Below are 19,306 nucleotides of genomic sequence, written 5' to 3' on the forward strand. Positions count from 1 at the left end.
ATTTGATAAATAAAATGTGCAGACAGTAAAATATTAGTGTTCATGAAAAATATCCAAACACCAATGCAGTTAATAATAACCTTTTCCATTAGAAGATGTTGACAAAACTACAGGATATTTAGAGTCATAGAGTCATACCGCATGGAAACAGACCCTTTGGTCAAACGTGTCCATGCTGACCAGATATCCTAAATAAATCTAGTCCCAATTGCCAGCATTTGGCTCATACCCCTTTAAATCATTTCTATTCATATACCCATCCAGATTCATTTAAAATATCATAATTGTATGAGTCTCCACCACTTCCCCTGGCAGCTCATTCCATACATGCACCACATTCTACATGAAAAAGTTGCCCCTTAGATGCTTTTTAAATCTTTCCCCTTTCACCTTAAACCTCTGCCCCCTAGTTTTGGGCTACCCCACAACTTGCAGTTTTTGCTTTTTATACTTTGCAATGAAACTTTGGTTTTCTGGTACTGATGTAACAGGTTAGTACAGTGATATGGCTCAATGCAGAGATTTGGTGTATTCATACTTTAAATTCTTCAAAGGGTAAATTCACATTTCCTCTGCCTCATTACATTGCTTGCAAAGTTTCTTCAAGAACTTCTTTTTAAAAAGAAGAAAAATGTGAAGGCATGTTTCCTTCCCTATGTTATCCAAGTCATCACCTAACTCTTGTTTAGATATTGATGTTAACCACAGGTAATTAAATTGCTTGCCCAGCATAAGATCAAGGACAAATGACCGTTTCTGTATCTTAATAAAGACATTTATTTTGGCAATTCACATGTAAAGAGTTGACTTATTTGAATCATGGTGATTTGTAATCATACTAACTTTGAATTCTTCATTGTATAGCTCCAGAATCCCAAGGTTTACAAAATAGCTGATATTCTGAGAATTGGGAAAAGCAGCTATTATTCTACCTTCAAAAATACAATCTTGAAAGTCACAGAAGGTAACTCACTGGCATTATATTTTGAACATCTTAAGATAGATAGAATCTTTCAAAATTAAATAACCAGACGTTTGGACATATAACATGACATCAATTCCAGAGATTGAGATGTAACATTTAAGAATGATGACTGGTGTTCTTAAATCAAATGTAAGTTAAGCATCTACAAAACAATTTGAAAATATATCGATCTCTGTTCTAGCAGTGCTTGTAAATTATTGATTGTTACTGGAATTGGTGTGTTAGAGGAAAGTATTCTGAGGATTAGATTTGGATTCTGACTGAGAACTGGAGACCACAGGACTCCTATGTGAGTGATTATTGTAACTTTGTGCATGTTATTGATTGCTGAAAACATTAATAATCACCAGAAGATCAAACTCCAAAAATGTATGCTTTGTTTAATGCTCAGGCTATTCCTAAGCAAAAGTCATGTTAAAAGTCTTTTATCTGCCTCTTTATAAGTTAAGCAGCTTATAATGTTATGATTCTTTCATAATAAATCAATAATGAATGATTTGACATTGAACTTTCATTTTAATCCAATAGTTTGTATGTCTGAACAAAGGTTAATGTAACGTCGTCATTGTCTTACCAGACCATAGGGTGCTCTTTCAATAACCTAAGGGTCACTACACCTCAGGTGAAGGGAGAGGTTGAGAAGGAGAGTCCTTGATAGTAACCTCAGCCAGCGTAGGAATTGGACCCATCCTGTTGGAGTCTTCCTGCATTCACAAACTAGCCACACTGCCAATTTAGCTAATCTAAATTTGCTCCTTTTATCAAAACACTTTAAATTTGTGCCCTCCAGTTGTCAATCCTCTTTGGAGTGGATACAGTTTTGTCCTATTTCCTCCATCGAAACCTTTGAATTTTGAAAACTTCTATCAAATCTCACCTCTGCCTTCTCACCAAGGGAAACAATCCCAATCGATCCTCATAATTAAAGTTTCTCATTCTCTGGAGCCATTGTCATAAACCTCTTCTGAACTCTCTCGAATGTGTTCACATTTTTTTCCAAAGTATGGCATCAGAACTGTACATAATACTCCAACTAAAGTCTAACCAGTGTCCTATACATGCTCAGTATAGCATCCCTGTTCTTATATTGTACTCTTGCTTATCAAGCCTAGAATTCTGTATGCTTTATTAACAGCTTTCTCAACCTGCCATGCCACTTTTAATGACTAATGTGCATATACACTCAGGTCTCCCTGCACATGCACACCTTATAGAATAATATCCTTTACTTTGTACTGTCTCTCCAATTTTGTTGTACTAAAGTGTATCAGCTCATACTTCACCACACTTAATTTCACCTGCTATATATCGGCCCATTCCACCAACTTGTTACTTGCTTTTGAGGTTCCATACTAACCTACTGACAGCCTACAATTCTCCCAATTTTTATTTCATCTGCAGACTTTGAAATTTCGCCTTGCACACAATATCTAGATCATTTATTTACATAGGTCAATACTGACTGCTGGGGAATTCCAGTACAAACCGTCCCCCGACCTGAACAATACCCATGACCATTACTCTCTGTTTCCTATCCATCAGCTAGTTTTGTGTCCATTTAGCTACTGACCATTTTATTCAATGATTCCTCACAAGTCTGCTGTTGGGCATTGTATCAGTGGCCTTTTAGAGGTCCACATCACATCAACAGGCTTCCCCTCATCAACACATTCTGTTACCTCTTCAAAAAATTCCAGGTTAGACATGAATTTTGTTTAACAAATCTATGCTGCCTCTTCTGAATTAACCCATGTTTTGCCAAGTGACTATCAATTATTTTAGAACAATTGGTTTTACCAGTTTCCTCACCAATTGAAGTTTGAACTGACTGATCAGTAATTGTTTAGCCTATTCTTACACTCTTTAGTCAAAAAGGTAAATATGTTTGCAATTCTTCAGTCCTCGAGCACCAACCCCAAATTCAGGAAGATTGAAGTATACTTGCCAGTAGCTTTTGCAATTTCCACACTCACTTCTTTCAATATCGTCGGATATTTCTCATCCAGTCCTAATGCTTTGGTTGACTTTAGGAACTGACAGCTTACCTAATTGCTCTTTATCAATTTTAAACCCTTTATTAGAGTTTACTCCTCTCACCATGTCCTAGGCAGCAACTGCCATGTAAGTAAATACACATCCAAAGTATTTATTTAATACTGAAAAATGTGTTGCTGGAAGAGCGCAGCAGGTCAGGCAACATCCAAGGAGCAGGAGAATCGACGTTTTGGGCATAAGCCCTTCAGGATTGAGGAGGGTGTGCCAAGCAGGCTAAGATAAAAGGGAGGGAGGAGGGACTTGGGGGATGGGCATTGGGAATGCGATAGGTGGAAGGAGGTTAAGGTTAGGGGGTGGGGGCGGAGAGGTCGGGAAGAAGATTGCAGGTCAAGAAGGCGGTGCTGAGTCCGAGGGTTGGGATTGAGATAAGGTGGGGGGAGGGGAAATGAGAAAGCTGGTCCTGTCTCCCCAATGTAGAGGAGGCCACATCGGGTGCAGCGGATGCAGTATATGATGTGTGTGGAGGTGCAGGTGAATTTGTGATGGATATGAAAGGATCCCTTGGAGGGAAGTAAGGGGGGAGGTGTGGACGCAAGTTTTGCATTTCTTGTGGTTGCAGGGGAAGGTGCCGGGAGTGGAGGTTGGGTTGGTGGGGGTGTGTGGATCTGACGAGGGAGTCGCGGAGGGAGTGGTCTTTCTGGAAAGCTGATAGGGGAGGGGAGGGAAATATATCCTTAGTGGTGGGGTCTGTTTGGAGGTGGCGGAAATGACGAAGGATGATACGATGTATCTGGAGGTTGGTGGGGTGGTAGGTGAGGACCAGATTTGTGGCCTCCACGGAGTCCACAACCACTGGGAACAACACCGTTTCTGCCGTCGCCGCAGCCACTTCCGCCCCCGGAGTTGCCGTCGCCGCATCTACTTCCACCCCCAGTGACGTCACTCACCTGCACAACGACCATGCTGCATGTGTTTCCGCCCCCACGCCGATCTCCGCGCCCACACCGATCTCCGCCCCCATGCCTAACCCTGCCCCCACACCGATCTACGCCCCCACTCCCAGCTCCAGCCCCACACCAGGTCCTAGCTCCCAGCCCTGCCGTATTTTCACCATCCCACCAGACCTCCCCCTCTGAGGATGAAAGATCAGTCCTCAGCAGAGGCCTCACCTTCAACCCCCTACACTCCCGGATTAACGAGTTCAACGCGCGGTGAGACATTGAACAATTCTTCTGCCACCTTCGCCTCCGCGCCTACTTCTTCAACCAGGATTCTCACCCACCCTCTGACGACCCCTTCTCCCGCCTCCAACACACCCCATCTACCTGGACACCCCGTGCTGGCCTCTTAACCACCCTCGATCTCTTCATAGCCAACTGCCGCCGCGACATTGACCGCCTCAACCTGTCCACCCCTCTCACCCACTCCAACCTCTCACCCTCACAACGTGCAGCCCTCCACTCCCTCTGCTCCAACCCCAACCTCCCTATCAAACCGGCAGGCAAGGGAGGCCCGGTGGTAACTTGGTGCACCGATCTTTACACTGCTGAGGCTAAACTCTAGTTCGTGAACACCTCCTCCTACTGCCCCCTTGACCATGACCCCACCTCCCACTATCAAACCATCATCTCCCAGACCATCCATAACCTCATCACCTCAGGGGATCTCCCATCCACTGTCTCCAACCTCATAGTCCCACAACCCCACAACGCCCGTTTCTACCTCCTGCCCAAAATCTACAAACCTGACTGCCCCGACTGACCCATTGCCTCAGCCTGCTCCTGCCCCACGGAACTCATCTCTGCATACCTCGACACGGTCCTGTACCCCTTAGTCCAAGAACTCCCCACCTACGTTCGGGACACCACCCACACCCTCCACCTTCTCCATGATTTTCGCTTTCCCAGTCCCCAACGCTTTATCTTCACCATGGACATCCAGTCCCTATACACCTCCATCCCCCATCATGAAGGCTTCAAAGCCCTCCGCTTCTTCCTTTCCCGCTGAACCAACCAGTAACCTTCTACTGACACCCTCCTTCGACTGACTGAACTGGTCCTCATTCTGAACAACTTCTCTTTCCAATCCTCCCATTTCCTCCAAACCAAAGGAGTAGCCATGGGCACCCGCATGGGCCCCAGCTATGCCTGCCTCTTCATCGGATATGTGGAACAGTCCATCTTCCGCAGCTACACTGGCACCACCCCCCACCTTTTCCTCTGCTACATCGATGACTGTATCGGCGCTACCTCGTGCTCCCACGAGGAGGTTGAACAGTTCATCCATTTTACTAACACCTTCCACCCTGACCTCAAATTTATCTGGACTATCTCAGACTCATCCCTTCCCTGTCTAGACCTCTCCATTTCTATCTCGGGCGACCGACTCAACACGGACATTTACTGTAAACCGATCGACTCCCACAGCTACCTAGATTACACCTCCTCCCACCCTGCCCCCTGTAAAAACGCCATCCCATATTCCCAATTCCTTCGCCTCCGCCGCATCTGCTCCCAGGAGGACCAATTCCAATACCGAACAACCCAGATGGCCTCCTTCTTCAAAGACCGCGATTTCCCCTCGGACGTGGTTGACGATGCTCTCCACCGCATCTCCTCCACTTCCCGCTCCTCCGCCCTTGAACCCCACCCCTCCAATCGCCACCAGGACAGAACCCCACTGGTCCTCACCTACCACCCCACCAACCTCCAGATACATCGTATCATCCTTCGTCATTTCCGCCACCTCCAAACAGACCCCACCACCAAGGATATATGTCCCTCCCCTCCCCTATCAGTGTTCCGGAAAGACCACTCCCTCCGCGACTCCCTCTTCAGGTCCACACCCCCCACCAAACCAACCTCCACTCCTGACACCTCCCCCTGCAACTGCAAGAAATACAAAACTTGCGCCCACACCTCCCCCCTCACTTCCCTCCAAGGCCCCAAGGGATCCTTCCATATCCGTTACAAATTCACCTGCACCTCCACACACATCATTTACTGCATCCGCTGCACCCGATGTGGCCTCCTCTATGTTGGGGAGACAGGACCAGCTTTCTCATTTCCCCTCCCCCCACCTTATTTCAGTCCCAACCCTCGGACTCAGCACCGCCTTCTTGACCTACAATCTTCTTCCCGACCTCTCCGCCCCCACCCCCTCTCTGGCCTATCACCCTCATCTTAACCTCCTTCCACCTATCACATTCCCAATGCCCCTCCCCCAAGTCCCTCCTCCCTACCTTTTATCTTAGCCTGCTTGGCACAGCCTCTTCATTCCTGAAGAAAGGCTTATGTTCGGAACGTCGATTCTGCTGCTCCTTGGATGCTGCCTGACCTGTTGCACTTTTCCAGCAACACACTTTCAGCCCTGATCTCCAGTATCTGTAGTCCTCACTTTCTCCTATTTATTTAACACCTCAGCCTTGCATTTTTCTCTGCTTAATTCTCCTTTATGCTCCATAATGAGTCATACTCCTCCTTGTACCACATTTTTGGTTTTGTGCCTGTGGAAGATTTTGGGAGTTCCTTTTATTTCAGCTGCCAGTCTTTTTCCATAACCCATAATACTTAGCTTCTCTGGTTTGCTTTTTCACCTCTCCTCTGAACCTTGCTTAATCATCTCAGTTCTCATTTGTTCCAAATATCTAACACTTTGCATCAGCACACCTTTTCTAGTTTTACAACTTCTTTCCTTTGTTATCCGACCTTTCGTTTTGAGGGAATATACCTATGCCTAAACTATCTCTTTGAAGGTAACATATTGTTAAGCTACTGTTCTATATGTATCTTACCAAATTCAGTCTGTCCTGCTCAGCTCTGTTCTTGTCCTATTGAGATGTGTTATCTGTCAGTTTTTATAATGCTCACTTCACCAGTGTTGTTTTCCACGATCATCCTTAAACTTATGATACACTGATCACTGTTTCCTAATGGTTCCACCACTCCCATTTAATCTACCTGGCTTACTCCATTTCCAAGAACCAGGTCTCATAGTGCCCTTTTTGTTTGACTGGGAACACACGGTTGTGGGAAAATTTCCTGAACACAAAAAAGGATAGCTTGTTCTTTGTAACATCTTGCACTACCACTACCTCAGATAATACGCAGAAAATTAAAGTCCTCCGTGAGATTACTTACATGTATTTGACGTTGAACTTTTCCATTTTGGGCGGCACGGTGGCACAGTGGTTAGCACTGCTGCCTCACAGCGCCAGAGACCAGGGTTCAGTTCCTGCCTCAGGCAACTGTCTGTGTGGAGATTGCACATTCTCCCCGTGTCTGCATGGTTTTTCTCCGGGTGCTCCGGTTTCCTCCCACAGTCCAAAAATATGCAGGTTAGGTGAATTGGCCATGCTAAATTGCCCGTAGTGTTAGGTGAAGGGGTAAATGTAGGGGAATGGGTATGGGAGGGTTATTCTTCGGAGGGTCGGTGTGGACTTGTTGGGCCGAAGGGCCTGTTTTCACACGGTAAGTAATCTAATCTAATCTAGTAACTACACCATGATGTTTGCATCTCTGTCATTTTCTTGCTGATTTGTTCCACTACATACTTCCCACTAATTGGTGATCTGTAGGTTGTATTGAGCAACATAAATGCCCTGGTTTAATTTCTTAGCTCTAGCCAAATCGATTATGTTCTTGAAACCTCGAAGACATCCACCTTCTCCAGTACTGCAAAGCTTCCCTTAACCAAAAACATCACACCCCTCCTCCTTTACCATTCCCTTATCTTTTTTGAGCACCTTTGTAATCAGAAATGTTTAACATCACTGTGTGTGCCATATAAAGTTAATATCTGCTTTTGGCCAATTTAGTTTGTTTTTATTTATAGCACTATTCTGTTTGAAACTCCTGTTTGTTGTACTGCTTATCTGGGTTTCAATCTCATGGTTACAATTGAACAAACAAAGACAGTTATCTGGACTGTTATCTCTAATACTCTTATCAGTTTCCTCTTCTGGAATGAAGAAGTCATTTTTGTGGTCTCAGCTCCAGCAAAGTTTGAAATCAGTTCATGGACTTTCGCAAGTCTGTGACTTGACTAAGTTTCCCATGATGCCTTCCTGTTCTATAACTTGTAATGCAGTTCTTCAGTCAGTGTACTACTTCTCCTTTGATATTTAATTCCACCATTTTTGATGAGAAAATTTCAGCACACAGGACTTGATCAGTTTACATTCACTAATGTAAAAGAAGGATAAGAATAGTAATGTTCTTCAAAATGATCAAAAAATACAAAAATAAGTGATTGACTTACACATGAACACAAGAACAAATATATATACAGGCGCACAATCCTTTATCTGAAATGCTTGGGACCAGTTGGTTTTTGGAATTCAGAATAAGTGACAGTTCGATGGTGAAATTTTAAAAACTCTTACCAGAGGAGCACACTCACTGAGTAAAACAGACCCTGAAACAAAATTGAGGCCTGCCAATGCTGGGCCACGCACACCCCCACGTCACATCTGAGTGACACGCATCGAGTGGGTGTCGACTCGGGTTAACTGTTTGTATGCCAAACAACTTTGTTTATGAGAAAAAAACTTCACAAAAAAAACCTTCGGACTTTGGAGCTTTTTGGATTTTGCTACCTGTACTAGCAAAAGAACATATGTGAAAAAAGAGAAACATGTAGAAACAGGAGAAACGTGGAAGAGAGAACAACAGCATTCTGACTCTTTCAAATTATTCCAATTACTCATTCAGAGTTTGGCGATATTTTGTATATGGGTACTGTTATTTTTAGTGATTCCAGTGCCAATAGCTCCTAGACATCCATGTGTACATTTCCCTGATATTTGAGACCACAAAATGGGAAAATTTTTATTTATAGTCAACAAATACAAAAATAGCCATTATAGCACATCTTATCTTTCTTTCACTTACCTTTCTTTCACTTACTTCCAGTCCCTCCTTATAGAATACAATAGTTCTGCCACATTAATACTCAGTCAAAAGGTGTGATGCTGGAAAAGCACAGCAGGTCAGGCAGCATCTGAGGAGCAGGAGTGTCTGCGTTTCGGGCTCTCCTGCTCCTCGGATGCTGCCTGACCTGCTGTGCTGCTCCAGCATTACACCTTTTGACTCTGACTTTCCAGCATTTGCAGTCCTCTCTTTCTCCACATTATTACTTAGCCCATTAGAGAGGTCCATTTATTTTGGTCAGACAGAATCACACCAAATATTGCTCTGAGCCTGAGGCATTGTTCTTGTTTATTGGCCTGAATTTTACCTTGTCTTTCTCTGTTGACCAATTGATTTCAAATATGTACTTCAACATTTTTTTGGCCTGTGGGTGCTCAGGGAATTAGTAATTCGACCTTCATTTTTTTGGGTGTTGGGAAATAGAGCTGTTAAATTTCTATCCAGCAAGAGGTCATTGTCCACATTGGAAACAACAACATAGCAAGGGAAAAGTTTGAGATTCTGAAGGGAGATTACAGAGAGTTAGCCAGAAATTTAAAAAGGAGGTCCTCGAGAGTAGTAATATCTGGATTACTCCCGGTGCTATGAGCTAGTAAGGGCAGGAATAGGAGGACAGAGCAGATAAATGTATGGCTGAAGAGCTGGTGTATGGGAGAAGGATTCACATTATTAGATCATTGGAATCTCTTTTGGGGTAGACGTGACCTGTACAAGAAGGACGGATTGCACCTAAATTGGAAGGGGACTAATACACTGGCAAGGAAATTTGCTAGAGCTACTTGGGAGGATTTATGCTAGTAAGGTGGGAGGGTGGGACTCAGGGAGATAGTGAGGAAAGAGATCAATCTGAGACTGGTACGGTTGAGAATAGAAGTGAGTCAAACAGGGCAGGCAGGGACAAGGTAGGACTAATAAATTAAACTGCATTTATTTCAATGCAAGGGGCCTAACAGGGAAGGCAGATGAACTCAGGGCATGGTTAGGAACATGGGATTGGAATATCATAGCAATTACAGAAACGTGGCTCAGGGATGGGCAGGACTGGCAGCTTAATGTTCCAGGATACAAATGCTACAGGAAGGATAGAAAGGGAAGCAAGAGAGGAGGGGGAAGTGGCATTTTTGATAAGGAATAGCATTACAGCTATGCTGAGGGAGGATATTCCCAGAAATACATCCAGAGAAGTTATTTGGGTAGAACTGAGAAATAAGAAAGGAATGATAACCTTATTGGGATTGTATTATAGACCCCCTAATAGTCAGAGGGAAATTGAGAAACAAACTTGTAAGGAGATCTCAGCTATCTGTAAGAATAATAGGGTAGTTATGGTAGGGGCTTTTAACTTTCCAAACATAGATTGGGACTGCCATAGAGTTAAGGGTTTAGATGGAGAGGAATTTGTTAAGTGTGTAAAAGACAATTTTCTGATTCAGTATGTGGATGTACCTACAAGAGAAGGTGCAAAACTTGACCTACTCTTGGGAAATAAGGCAGGGCAGGTGACTGAGGTGTCAGTGGGGGAGCACTTTGGAGCCAGCGACCATAATTCTATTAGATTTAAAATTATGATGGAAAAGGATAGACCAGATCTAAAAGTTGAAGTTCTAAATTGGAGAAAGGCCAATTTTGACGGTATTAGGCAAGAACCTCCGAAAGCTGATTGGAGGCAGATGTTTGCAGGTAAAGGGACGGCTGGAAAATGGGAAGCCTTCAGAAATGAGATAACAAGAATCCAGAGAAAGTATATTCCTGTTAGGGTGAAAGGAAAGGCTGGGAGGTATGGGGAATGCTGGATGACTGAAGAAATTGAGGGTTTGGTGAAGAAAAAGAAGGAAGCGTATGTAGGGTATAGACAGGATAGATCGAGTGAATCCTGAGAAGAGTATAAAGGCAGTGGGAGTATAATTCAGAGGGAAATCAGGAGAGCAAAAAGGGGACATGAGAGAGCTTTGGCAAATAGAACTAAGGAGAATCCAAAGAGTTTTGCAAAAGGACAAAAGGGTAACTAGGGAGAGAATAGGGCCCCTCAAAGATCAGCAAAGCAGCGTTTGTGTGGAGCCACAGAAAATGGTGGAGATACTAAATGAGTATTTTGCATCAGTATTTACTGTGAAAAGGATGTGGAAGATATAGATTGCAGGGAAATAGATGGTGATAACTTGCAGAATGTCCATATAACAGAGGAGGAAGTGCTGGATGTCTTAAAAGGAGTAAAGGTGGATAAATCCCCAGGACCTGATCAGGTGTACCCAAGAACTCTATGGGAAATGAGAGAAGTGATTGCTGGGCCTCTTGCTGAGATATTGGTATCATCGATAGTCATAGGTGAGGTGCCAGAAGACTGGAGGTTGGCTAACATGGTGCCACTGTTTAAGAAAGGTGGTAAGGACAAGCCAGGGAACTATAGACCAGTGGGCAAGTTGTTGGAGTGGATCCTGAGGGACAGGATGTACATGTATTTGGAAAGGCAAGGACTGATTAGGGATAGTCAACTTGGCTTTGTGCGTGGGAAATCATGTCTCACAAACTTGATTGAGTATTTTGAGGAAGTAACAAAGGATTGATGAGAGCAGAGCGGTAGATGTGAGGTATATGGACTTCAGTTAGGCATTCAACAAGGTTCCCCATGGGAGACTGATTAACAAGGTTAGATCTCATGGAATACAGATAAATGCGAGGAGCTGCATTTTGTGAAAGCAAATCTAAGCAGGACTTTATACACTTAATGGTAAGGTCTAAGGAAGTGTTGCTGAACAAAGAGACCTTGGAGTGCAGGTTCATAGCTCCTTGAAAGTGGAGTCGCAGGTAAATAGGATAGTGAAGAAGGCATTTGGTATGCTTTCCTTTATTGGTCAGAGTATTGAGTACAGGAGTTGGGAGGTAATGTTGCGGCTGTACAGGACATTGGTTAGGCCACTGTTGGAATATTGCGTGCAATTCTGGTCTCCTTCCTATTGGAAAGATGTTGTGAAACTTGAAAGGGTTCAGAAAAAATTTACAAGGATTTTGCCAGGGCTGGAACATTTGAGCTATAGGGAGAGGCTGAACAGGCTGGGGCTGTTTTCCCTGGAGTATTGGAGTCTGAAGGGTGATCTTACAAAATTACGAGGGGCACAGATAGGATAAATAGACAAGTGCTTTTCCCTGAGGTTGGGGAACCAAGAACTAGAAGGCATAGGTTAAGGGTGAGAGGGAAAAGATATAAAAGAGACCTAACAGGCAACATTTTCACGCAGAGGGTTGTACATGTATAGCATGAGCTGCCAGAGGAAGTGGTGGAGGCTTGTACAATTGCAGCATTTAAGAGGCATTTGGATGGGTATATGAATCGGAGGGGTTTGGAGGGATATGGGCCATGTGCTGGCAGGTAGGACTAGATTGGGTTGGGATATCTGGTCAGCATGGACGGATTGGACCGAAGGGTCTGTTTCCATGCGGTACATCTCTATGACTCTATGACTCTAACTGTTCTAGTGGGTTTTTAGCATTTTATATGCTTAATGTCTACTTTTAACTATCTCAAACGACACCTGGCATTCCCCCAAAGGTGTCCCACAACCATGGTAAAAAAAGCACCTAGCCTCTGCAAAAGGATACCACATCTTTCTGCAAAGTTTAGACTTGCTCCAGCCAGGCCTAATCAGCATATAATGGGCAGAATTTTGTTTAGCCGTTGGATGTCTCTTCTGCCAGCTGGAGAGCCAGCAAGAATATGTGGTGACTCTTTTCTGGAACGTTGGCTGCACAACACACCAATGAAGCAGTAACAAGGCAATGGGTGGGTCTTTTCCTGGAATTAAAACTCTTGGATGGAGATCTCTCCTGGTCAGAGCAGGTGGCTAATTAGAAGCTAGAATCTTACACATTTAGTGGAAGACAAGTAAATAACAGAGAGGGTTCTGAAGATGGGTCCCCAAACTGGACTCAAAATGTTAACTCTGTTCCTGTCTCCATTGATCTTGTCAGACTTGCTGAGTTTCTCCAGTGTTATGTTTGTTTCCAATTTCCAGCATCCTTAGTATTTTGCCTTCATATCAATGTTAGAGAGGTGTGAATAATGCTCTTTAATATTTGTAGGTGTCTCTGAGGCTCAAGACATTGAATTGCATCTCCGAACTTTGAAATATTATCTATCGCAATTGGAGGAATCAAACTTCACCGAAATTGAGCTGCTTATTACTCCCCTTTTCCATACTATTTGCTTGATATGGAGCCATTCCAGACACTATTGCTTCCCATCAAGAATTATTATCTTGCTCCAGGAATTCTGCAATCTTATCATCAACCAGGTACGTATGTCTGGTATAATGTTAAAAATAATCTTTGGCAAAATTTTCACAATTTGATTATGAATATATAATTCATTACACAGCTTATCTTATTATTTGGGCATGGGAAAATGAGGACTGCAGGTACAGGAGATTAGAGTCTAAAAGTGTGGCACTGGAAAAGCACAACAGATCAGGCAGTATCTGAGGAGCAGGAGAGTCAATGTTTCGGGTATAAGCCCTTCAACAGGAATGTGGAGGGGAGGGGGGGGGCAAGGAGGCTGAGAGATAAATGGGTGGGGGTAAGGTAGCTGGGAAGGCAATGGGTAGATGAAGGTCGGGGGTGATGGTGATAGGTTGAGAGGGGAGGGTGGGGCAGATAAGGTGGGAAGGAAGATGGATAGGTAGGCCAGATCAAGACGGTGGTGCCAAGTTGGAGGGTTGGATCTGGCATGAGGTGGGAGAGGGAGAGAAGGAAGCTGGTGAAGTTGATATTGATGCCATGTGGTTGGAGTGTTCCAAGGCAGAAGATGAGGTGTTCTTCCTCCAATCGTCAGGTGGTTTGGATTTGGCAGTGGAGGACGCCCAGGACTTGCATGTCCTTTACAGAGTGGGAGGGGGAGTTGAAGTGGTAAAAACAATGACTGCAGATGCTGGAAACCAGATTCTGGATTAGTGGTGCTGAAAGAGCACAGCAGTTCAGGCAGCATCCAAGGAGCAGCAAAATCGACGTTTCGGGCAAAAGCCCTTCATCAGGAATAAAGGCAGAGAGCCTGAAGCATGGAGAGATAAGCTAAAGGAGAGTGTGGGTGGGGAGAATGTAGCATAGAGTACAATAGTTGAGTGGGGGAGGGGATGAAGGTGATAGGTCAGGGACACCTTCCCCTGCCACCGCAGGAACTGTAATATATTTCCCTCCCCACCCCTTTCCGCCTTCCACAAAGACCGTTCCCTCCGTGATGACGACCTGGTCAGGTCCACGCGCCCCCTACAACCCACCCTCCCATCCTGGCACCTTCCCCTGCCACTGCAGGAACTGTAAAACCTGCGCCCACACTTCCTCCCTCACCTCTATCCAAGGCCCTAAAGGAGCCTTCCACATCTATCAAAGTTTTACCTGCACATCCACTAATATCACTTATTGTATCCATTGCTCCCGATGCGGTCTCCTCTACATTGGGGAGACTGGGCGCCTCCTAGCAGAGCGCTTTAGGCAACATCTCCGGGACACCCGCGCCAATCAACCACACCGCCCTGTGGCCCAACATTTCAACTCCCCCTCCCATTCTGCAGAGGACAAGGAGGTCCTGGGCCTCCTTCATCACCGCTCCCTCACCACCAGACGCCAGGAGAAAGAATGCCTCATCTTCCACCTCAGAACACTTCAACCCCAGGGCGTCAATGTGGACTTCAACAGTTTCCTCATTTCCCCTTCTCCCACCTCACCCTAGTTCCAAACTTCCAGCTCAGCACTGTCCCCATGACTTGTCCGGACTTGTCCTACCTGCCTATCTCCTTTTTCACCTATCCACTCCACCCTCTCCTCCCTGACCTATCACCTTCATCCCCTCCCCCACTCACCTATTTTACTCTATGCTACTTTCTCCCCACCCCCACCCTCCTCTAGCTTATCTCTCCACGCTTCAGGCTCTCTGCCTTTATTCGTGATGAAGGGCTTTTACTCCTCCTTGGATGCTGCCTGAACTGCTGTGCTCTTCTAGCACCACTAATCCAGAAGGGGAGTTGAAGTGGTCAGCCACAGAACAGTGGGGTTGTTTGGTGCTTGTGTCCCAGAGATGTTCCCTGAAATGTTCCTTGAGTTGGGGTCCCGTCTCCCCAATGTAGAGGACACTACATTGAGAGCAACAGACACAGTAGATGAGGTAAAAACAATAACTGCAGATGCTGGAAAGCAAATACTGGATTAGTGGTGCTGGAAGAGCACCACTAATGAAGGGCTTTTGCCCGAAACGTCGATTTCGCTGCTCGTTGGATGCTGCCTGAACTGCTGTGCTCTTCCAGCACCACTAATCCAGTACAGTAGATGAGGTGTTTAGATGTGCAGGAAAATGTCTGCTGTATGTGAAAGGATCCTTTGGTCGTCATATTGTGAAAATAGATTATTAATATCTGCCTAACTTCACACACAAGTTTGTAGTTCTTATCCATGAGAACAGATGGATTCTATAGAAAATTGAATAATTTTCTTTGGAGGTTAGAAACTTTTAAAATGTCAATAATCTAACAAAGCAATTGCTGATATTAAAAAAAAGCTTTATAACTGCTGAATTGTTAGCTTAAAATATCCATGTTAAGCTTTATACAGCTTCAACCAAAATTTCAATGTGATTTCTCCTCTAAAGTGATTTATCAGAAAAAAAAGTAATTTGAATCATAGTCATACAGCACAGAAACAGATCCTCAACCCATCTTGTCCATGCTGACCAAGTTTCCTAAACTGAACTAATCCCATTTGCCTGCGGTAGGTCCATATCTCTCTAAATCTTGAATGTCCAAGTACCTTTTAAATCTTGTTTAAGTACATCTTTGTGTCCATAAATCTTTGCTTACATTGTTAAATTGTTAAAATGTCTCAGAAGAAAACTTGAAACTTCCAAAGTCATTCATTATAATTTAAAGATAAATAATGGTGTCTCAGTGGTTAGCACTTCTGCCTCGCACTACTAGGGACCCAAGTTCGATTCTAGCCTTGGGTGATTCTGTGTAGTTTGCACATTCTCCCTGTGCCAGCGTGCATTTCCTCCAGGTGCGCTGGCATCCTCCCACAGTCCAAAGATGTGCAAATCAGGTGAATTGGACATGCTAAATTGTCCATAGTGTCGAGGGATGTGCAGGCTAGGTAGGTTAGCTCTTGGAAACGCAAGTTTACAGGGATAGGTATGGGGTAGTGGGATGCCCTTTAGAGGATCGGTGTGGACTTGAATGGCTGAATGGTCTACTTCCACACTGTAGGGATTCTATGATTCTAAACATGAACAGATGTTGCTGGCATCAACGCAGATACAAGCGCTGACTAATAGGTGGTTGCATCACAGATTTCTCAACTTTGACCTTTAACTCGAGCAACCATTTTCCCTGATTTTCTAGTATTTTTCCAATTTCTTAAAGACATTCCTCATTGGTGGATCTTATCAATAATTGCAGTCTAAGTTTTCGCCATATTTTGGCAGGCATAGTCAACTGCAGGCCTCCAACTTACCAAAACTGTACGTCTCACCTGATTTGGGATGAAACCTATCCAAATGCCAGAATTTATTGTTGGTAAAGTAGGTGGTTCTCCAATTTTCAGACCTGTTTTTCTGTTTCATTGACTTTCTTCTGTGACAGTGGCTGGTCTCGATTCTATTTCCTGCAAGATACCCTGCACATCTGTTTCTCTCACCCTTATGACCCACCATTGGACTTTACACATTTCCATCAAACAGTTCTTCCCTCTCAGTCCTCCCTCTCCATCTTCTTCCGGCCACCTCTACATCTCCGTAGCTGTGAGGCAGAGCTCTCCAAAGCGGAGATGTCTTTAAAAATTGTAGGTTGGTTGGGAGATAATAAAATACCTTGTTATAAGCATTTTAGTTTACGAGTCTGGTATTGCAGTCTTTACATGTCTATGTATAAACATAAAACATATGCAGAAAGATATTTGTTCACATCACTTTTCAATTTTTTTGTACTTATAATATTTTTTCAATAGGCATTAAACTATCTAGTTCCAGAAGAGATTTTTAAAGTTGAGACAGAAGAAGCATTGGAGAAGGTGCAACTTGCCATTCACATATTGGAAAGCTTTAAGAATTGTTTCCATCAACACAGATTAAAAATTTCTCAGTATTACAGTAACACTGTGGAAGTGAAACATTGGGACTTCCCTACCCAAATGGTCTTTGCTCGTTTTGATAGATTTTTTGCCTGTTTGTTAAAAATTGAGGTATGGAAAACTGTGCAGCAACTAAATGTGTTATTTTGCTTCTGTCATTGTATCTCAGCAAGTCGTACAAAGTGTAAAGTATATTCAGTCATAATTATTTCGTTACTTTTTTAGGAAGGAAAGCTAATTTTAGCTTTATTGATGTAGATTATCAGAATTTCAAGGGGTTTGAACTCCATACTAACTGACCACCTTATATTGGCACATAGCAAAGCTCAACATACTTCATTGTTTAGACAGCGTAACACAGTTCGAAAAAGATATATATCACCTGTTATGTTGCTGAACGTGGTCTACTGATTTGTATTATTTATTATTACGTTCCTGCCAACATTCTACCATCCCATATGAGCCAATATGCTAGGTTGTGGTCTACTACTGCTGATTGTTCATAACCCAGTTTATATGGCCTGAAATTGCAATCCCCTGACTCACTGAGCTGGATTTTGCCAAATTTATTGGTAATCCAACATTGGGACCATTTTACAGTTCCAATGTTCTTGAGGTTGGAGTGCACTGCATTTTGTGGGAGGATTGAATTCTCAGTCAGGATGTGAATGCTGGAAGGAGCATTTGAAAGATGTTGGTGAGTCTCCAAAGAGGATGCAGCCAGTGAGTGAGAAGCCCAATGGAACAGGCTTAAGGCAGTGAAGGCAGAGTCACCATTAAGTGTACAAGTCCTGCCTTGATTTACCCTTACAAAATGCAGTACTTCATATTTATCTAAATTAAACTCCATCTGTCACTCCTTGGCCCATTGCCTATCTGATCAAGTTCCCATTGTATTGTGAGGTAACTTTTTTGCTGTGCACTACACCTCCAATTTTGGTGTAATCTACAAACTTACTAACCACACCTCCTATGTTCACATCTAAAAACGTTTATATGAATGACTAAAAGCAGTGTGCCCAGCACCGATCCTTGTAGCACACCACTGGTCACAGCCCTCCAGTCTGAAAAGCAAACTTCCACCACCACCCTTTGCCTTCTACCTTTTGAGCCAGTTCTGTATCCAAGTGGCTAGTGCTCCTTGTATTCTATGTGATCTAACCTTGCTAACCAGTACACTATGAGGAACCTTGCTGAAATTCATATAAATCATAATGCACCGCTCTGTCCTCATCAATCCTCTTCATGACTTCTTCACACACAAAACCATATTGACTATCTTTAATCTGTCTTTGCCTTTCCAAATATATGTAAATCCTGTCCCTAAGGATTCCTTTCAACAATTTGTCCACCATTGATGTCTGGCTCACTGGTCTATAGTTCCCTGGCTTTTCCTTACCTTGCTTGGATGGAAACAATATTTTTTTTAAAAAAGCAGAGTGTTACATTGAGAAAAACTGCAGAAATCTGATTTCAGAGGAACTTAAGTGATATATGAGTCACAAAAAGATAGTATATAGGTGCAGCATATAGTCACAAAGGCTATCCTTGGTACTATGAGATGAACTGAATGTAAACATAAATATTCTTCAGTTATACAGAGTATTAGTGAGACCACATCGGACATACTACATGCAGTTTTGGTCTCCTTATTTAGAGAAGGATGTAAATATATTGCAGGTGATTCAGAAGACTTTTACTAGATTGATACCTGGAAAGAGTGGGTTATCTTATGAGGAAAAGTTGGACAGGATGGGCTTGTTTTACTGGATTCTCAAAGATTGATGGGTAACTTGTTTGAAGTGTGTAAGATATGGTCTTGACAAGGTGGACGTAGGAAGAATGTTTACTCTTATGGGTCAGTGCACAATTAGGGGACACTGCTGTAAGTTAGGGGTTGTCCTGCCAGGTTTGAGGTGAAGAGAATGTTTTTCCCTCTGAAGGTTGTGTGACTTTGGAATTCCCTGCCTCAAGGCAGTGGAGCAGAGTCACTATTTTTGTTAAGACAGAGGTGGCTACATTCTTATTATGCAGATAAATTAGAGTTATTGGGGTTGATGGGAATGTGGAATTAGAATCATAAACAGATCAGCTATGATCTTATTAAATGCAGAGCAGACTCCAGGCACAGAGTAGTCTACTTCTGACTCTAATTCATATGTTCAGTATTTCCCCAGCACCCTACACTATTTAGTTTAATGCCCTGTAATAGACCTGATAAGGTGATTTGCTAGACCTGTGACACAGTCCAGGTCAGATGAATGCTATAGGGATGGCTATGCTCTTTCTTTCT

General features: G+C 43.6%; 1 protein-coding gene across 1 annotated transcript in view; it reads left to right on the forward strand.

The window, feature by feature from the left end:
- dnah9l (dynein, axonemal, heavy polypeptide 9 like) overlaps nt 1-19,306 on the forward strand; it is a 428,305-nt gene that overhangs the window by 15,451 nt on the left and 393,548 nt on the right. The window contains exons 6-8 of the mRNA XM_072579200.1: nt 865-964; nt 12,988-13,199; nt 16,891-17,124. Coding sequence (XP_072435301.1) covers nt 865-964; nt 12,988-13,199; nt 16,891-17,124 — 546 coding nt within the window. The remainder of the gene's footprint in view (nt 1-864; nt 965-12,987; nt 13,200-16,890; nt 17,125-19,306) is intronic.

The sequence above is a fragment of the Chiloscyllium punctatum genome, chromosome 10 (genome assembly GCF_047496795.1).
Source record: "Chiloscyllium punctatum isolate Juve2018m chromosome 10, sChiPun1.3, whole genome shotgun sequence".
Taxonomy (NCBI): Eukaryota; Metazoa; Chordata; class Chondrichthyes; order Orectolobiformes; family Hemiscylliidae; genus Chiloscyllium; species Chiloscyllium punctatum.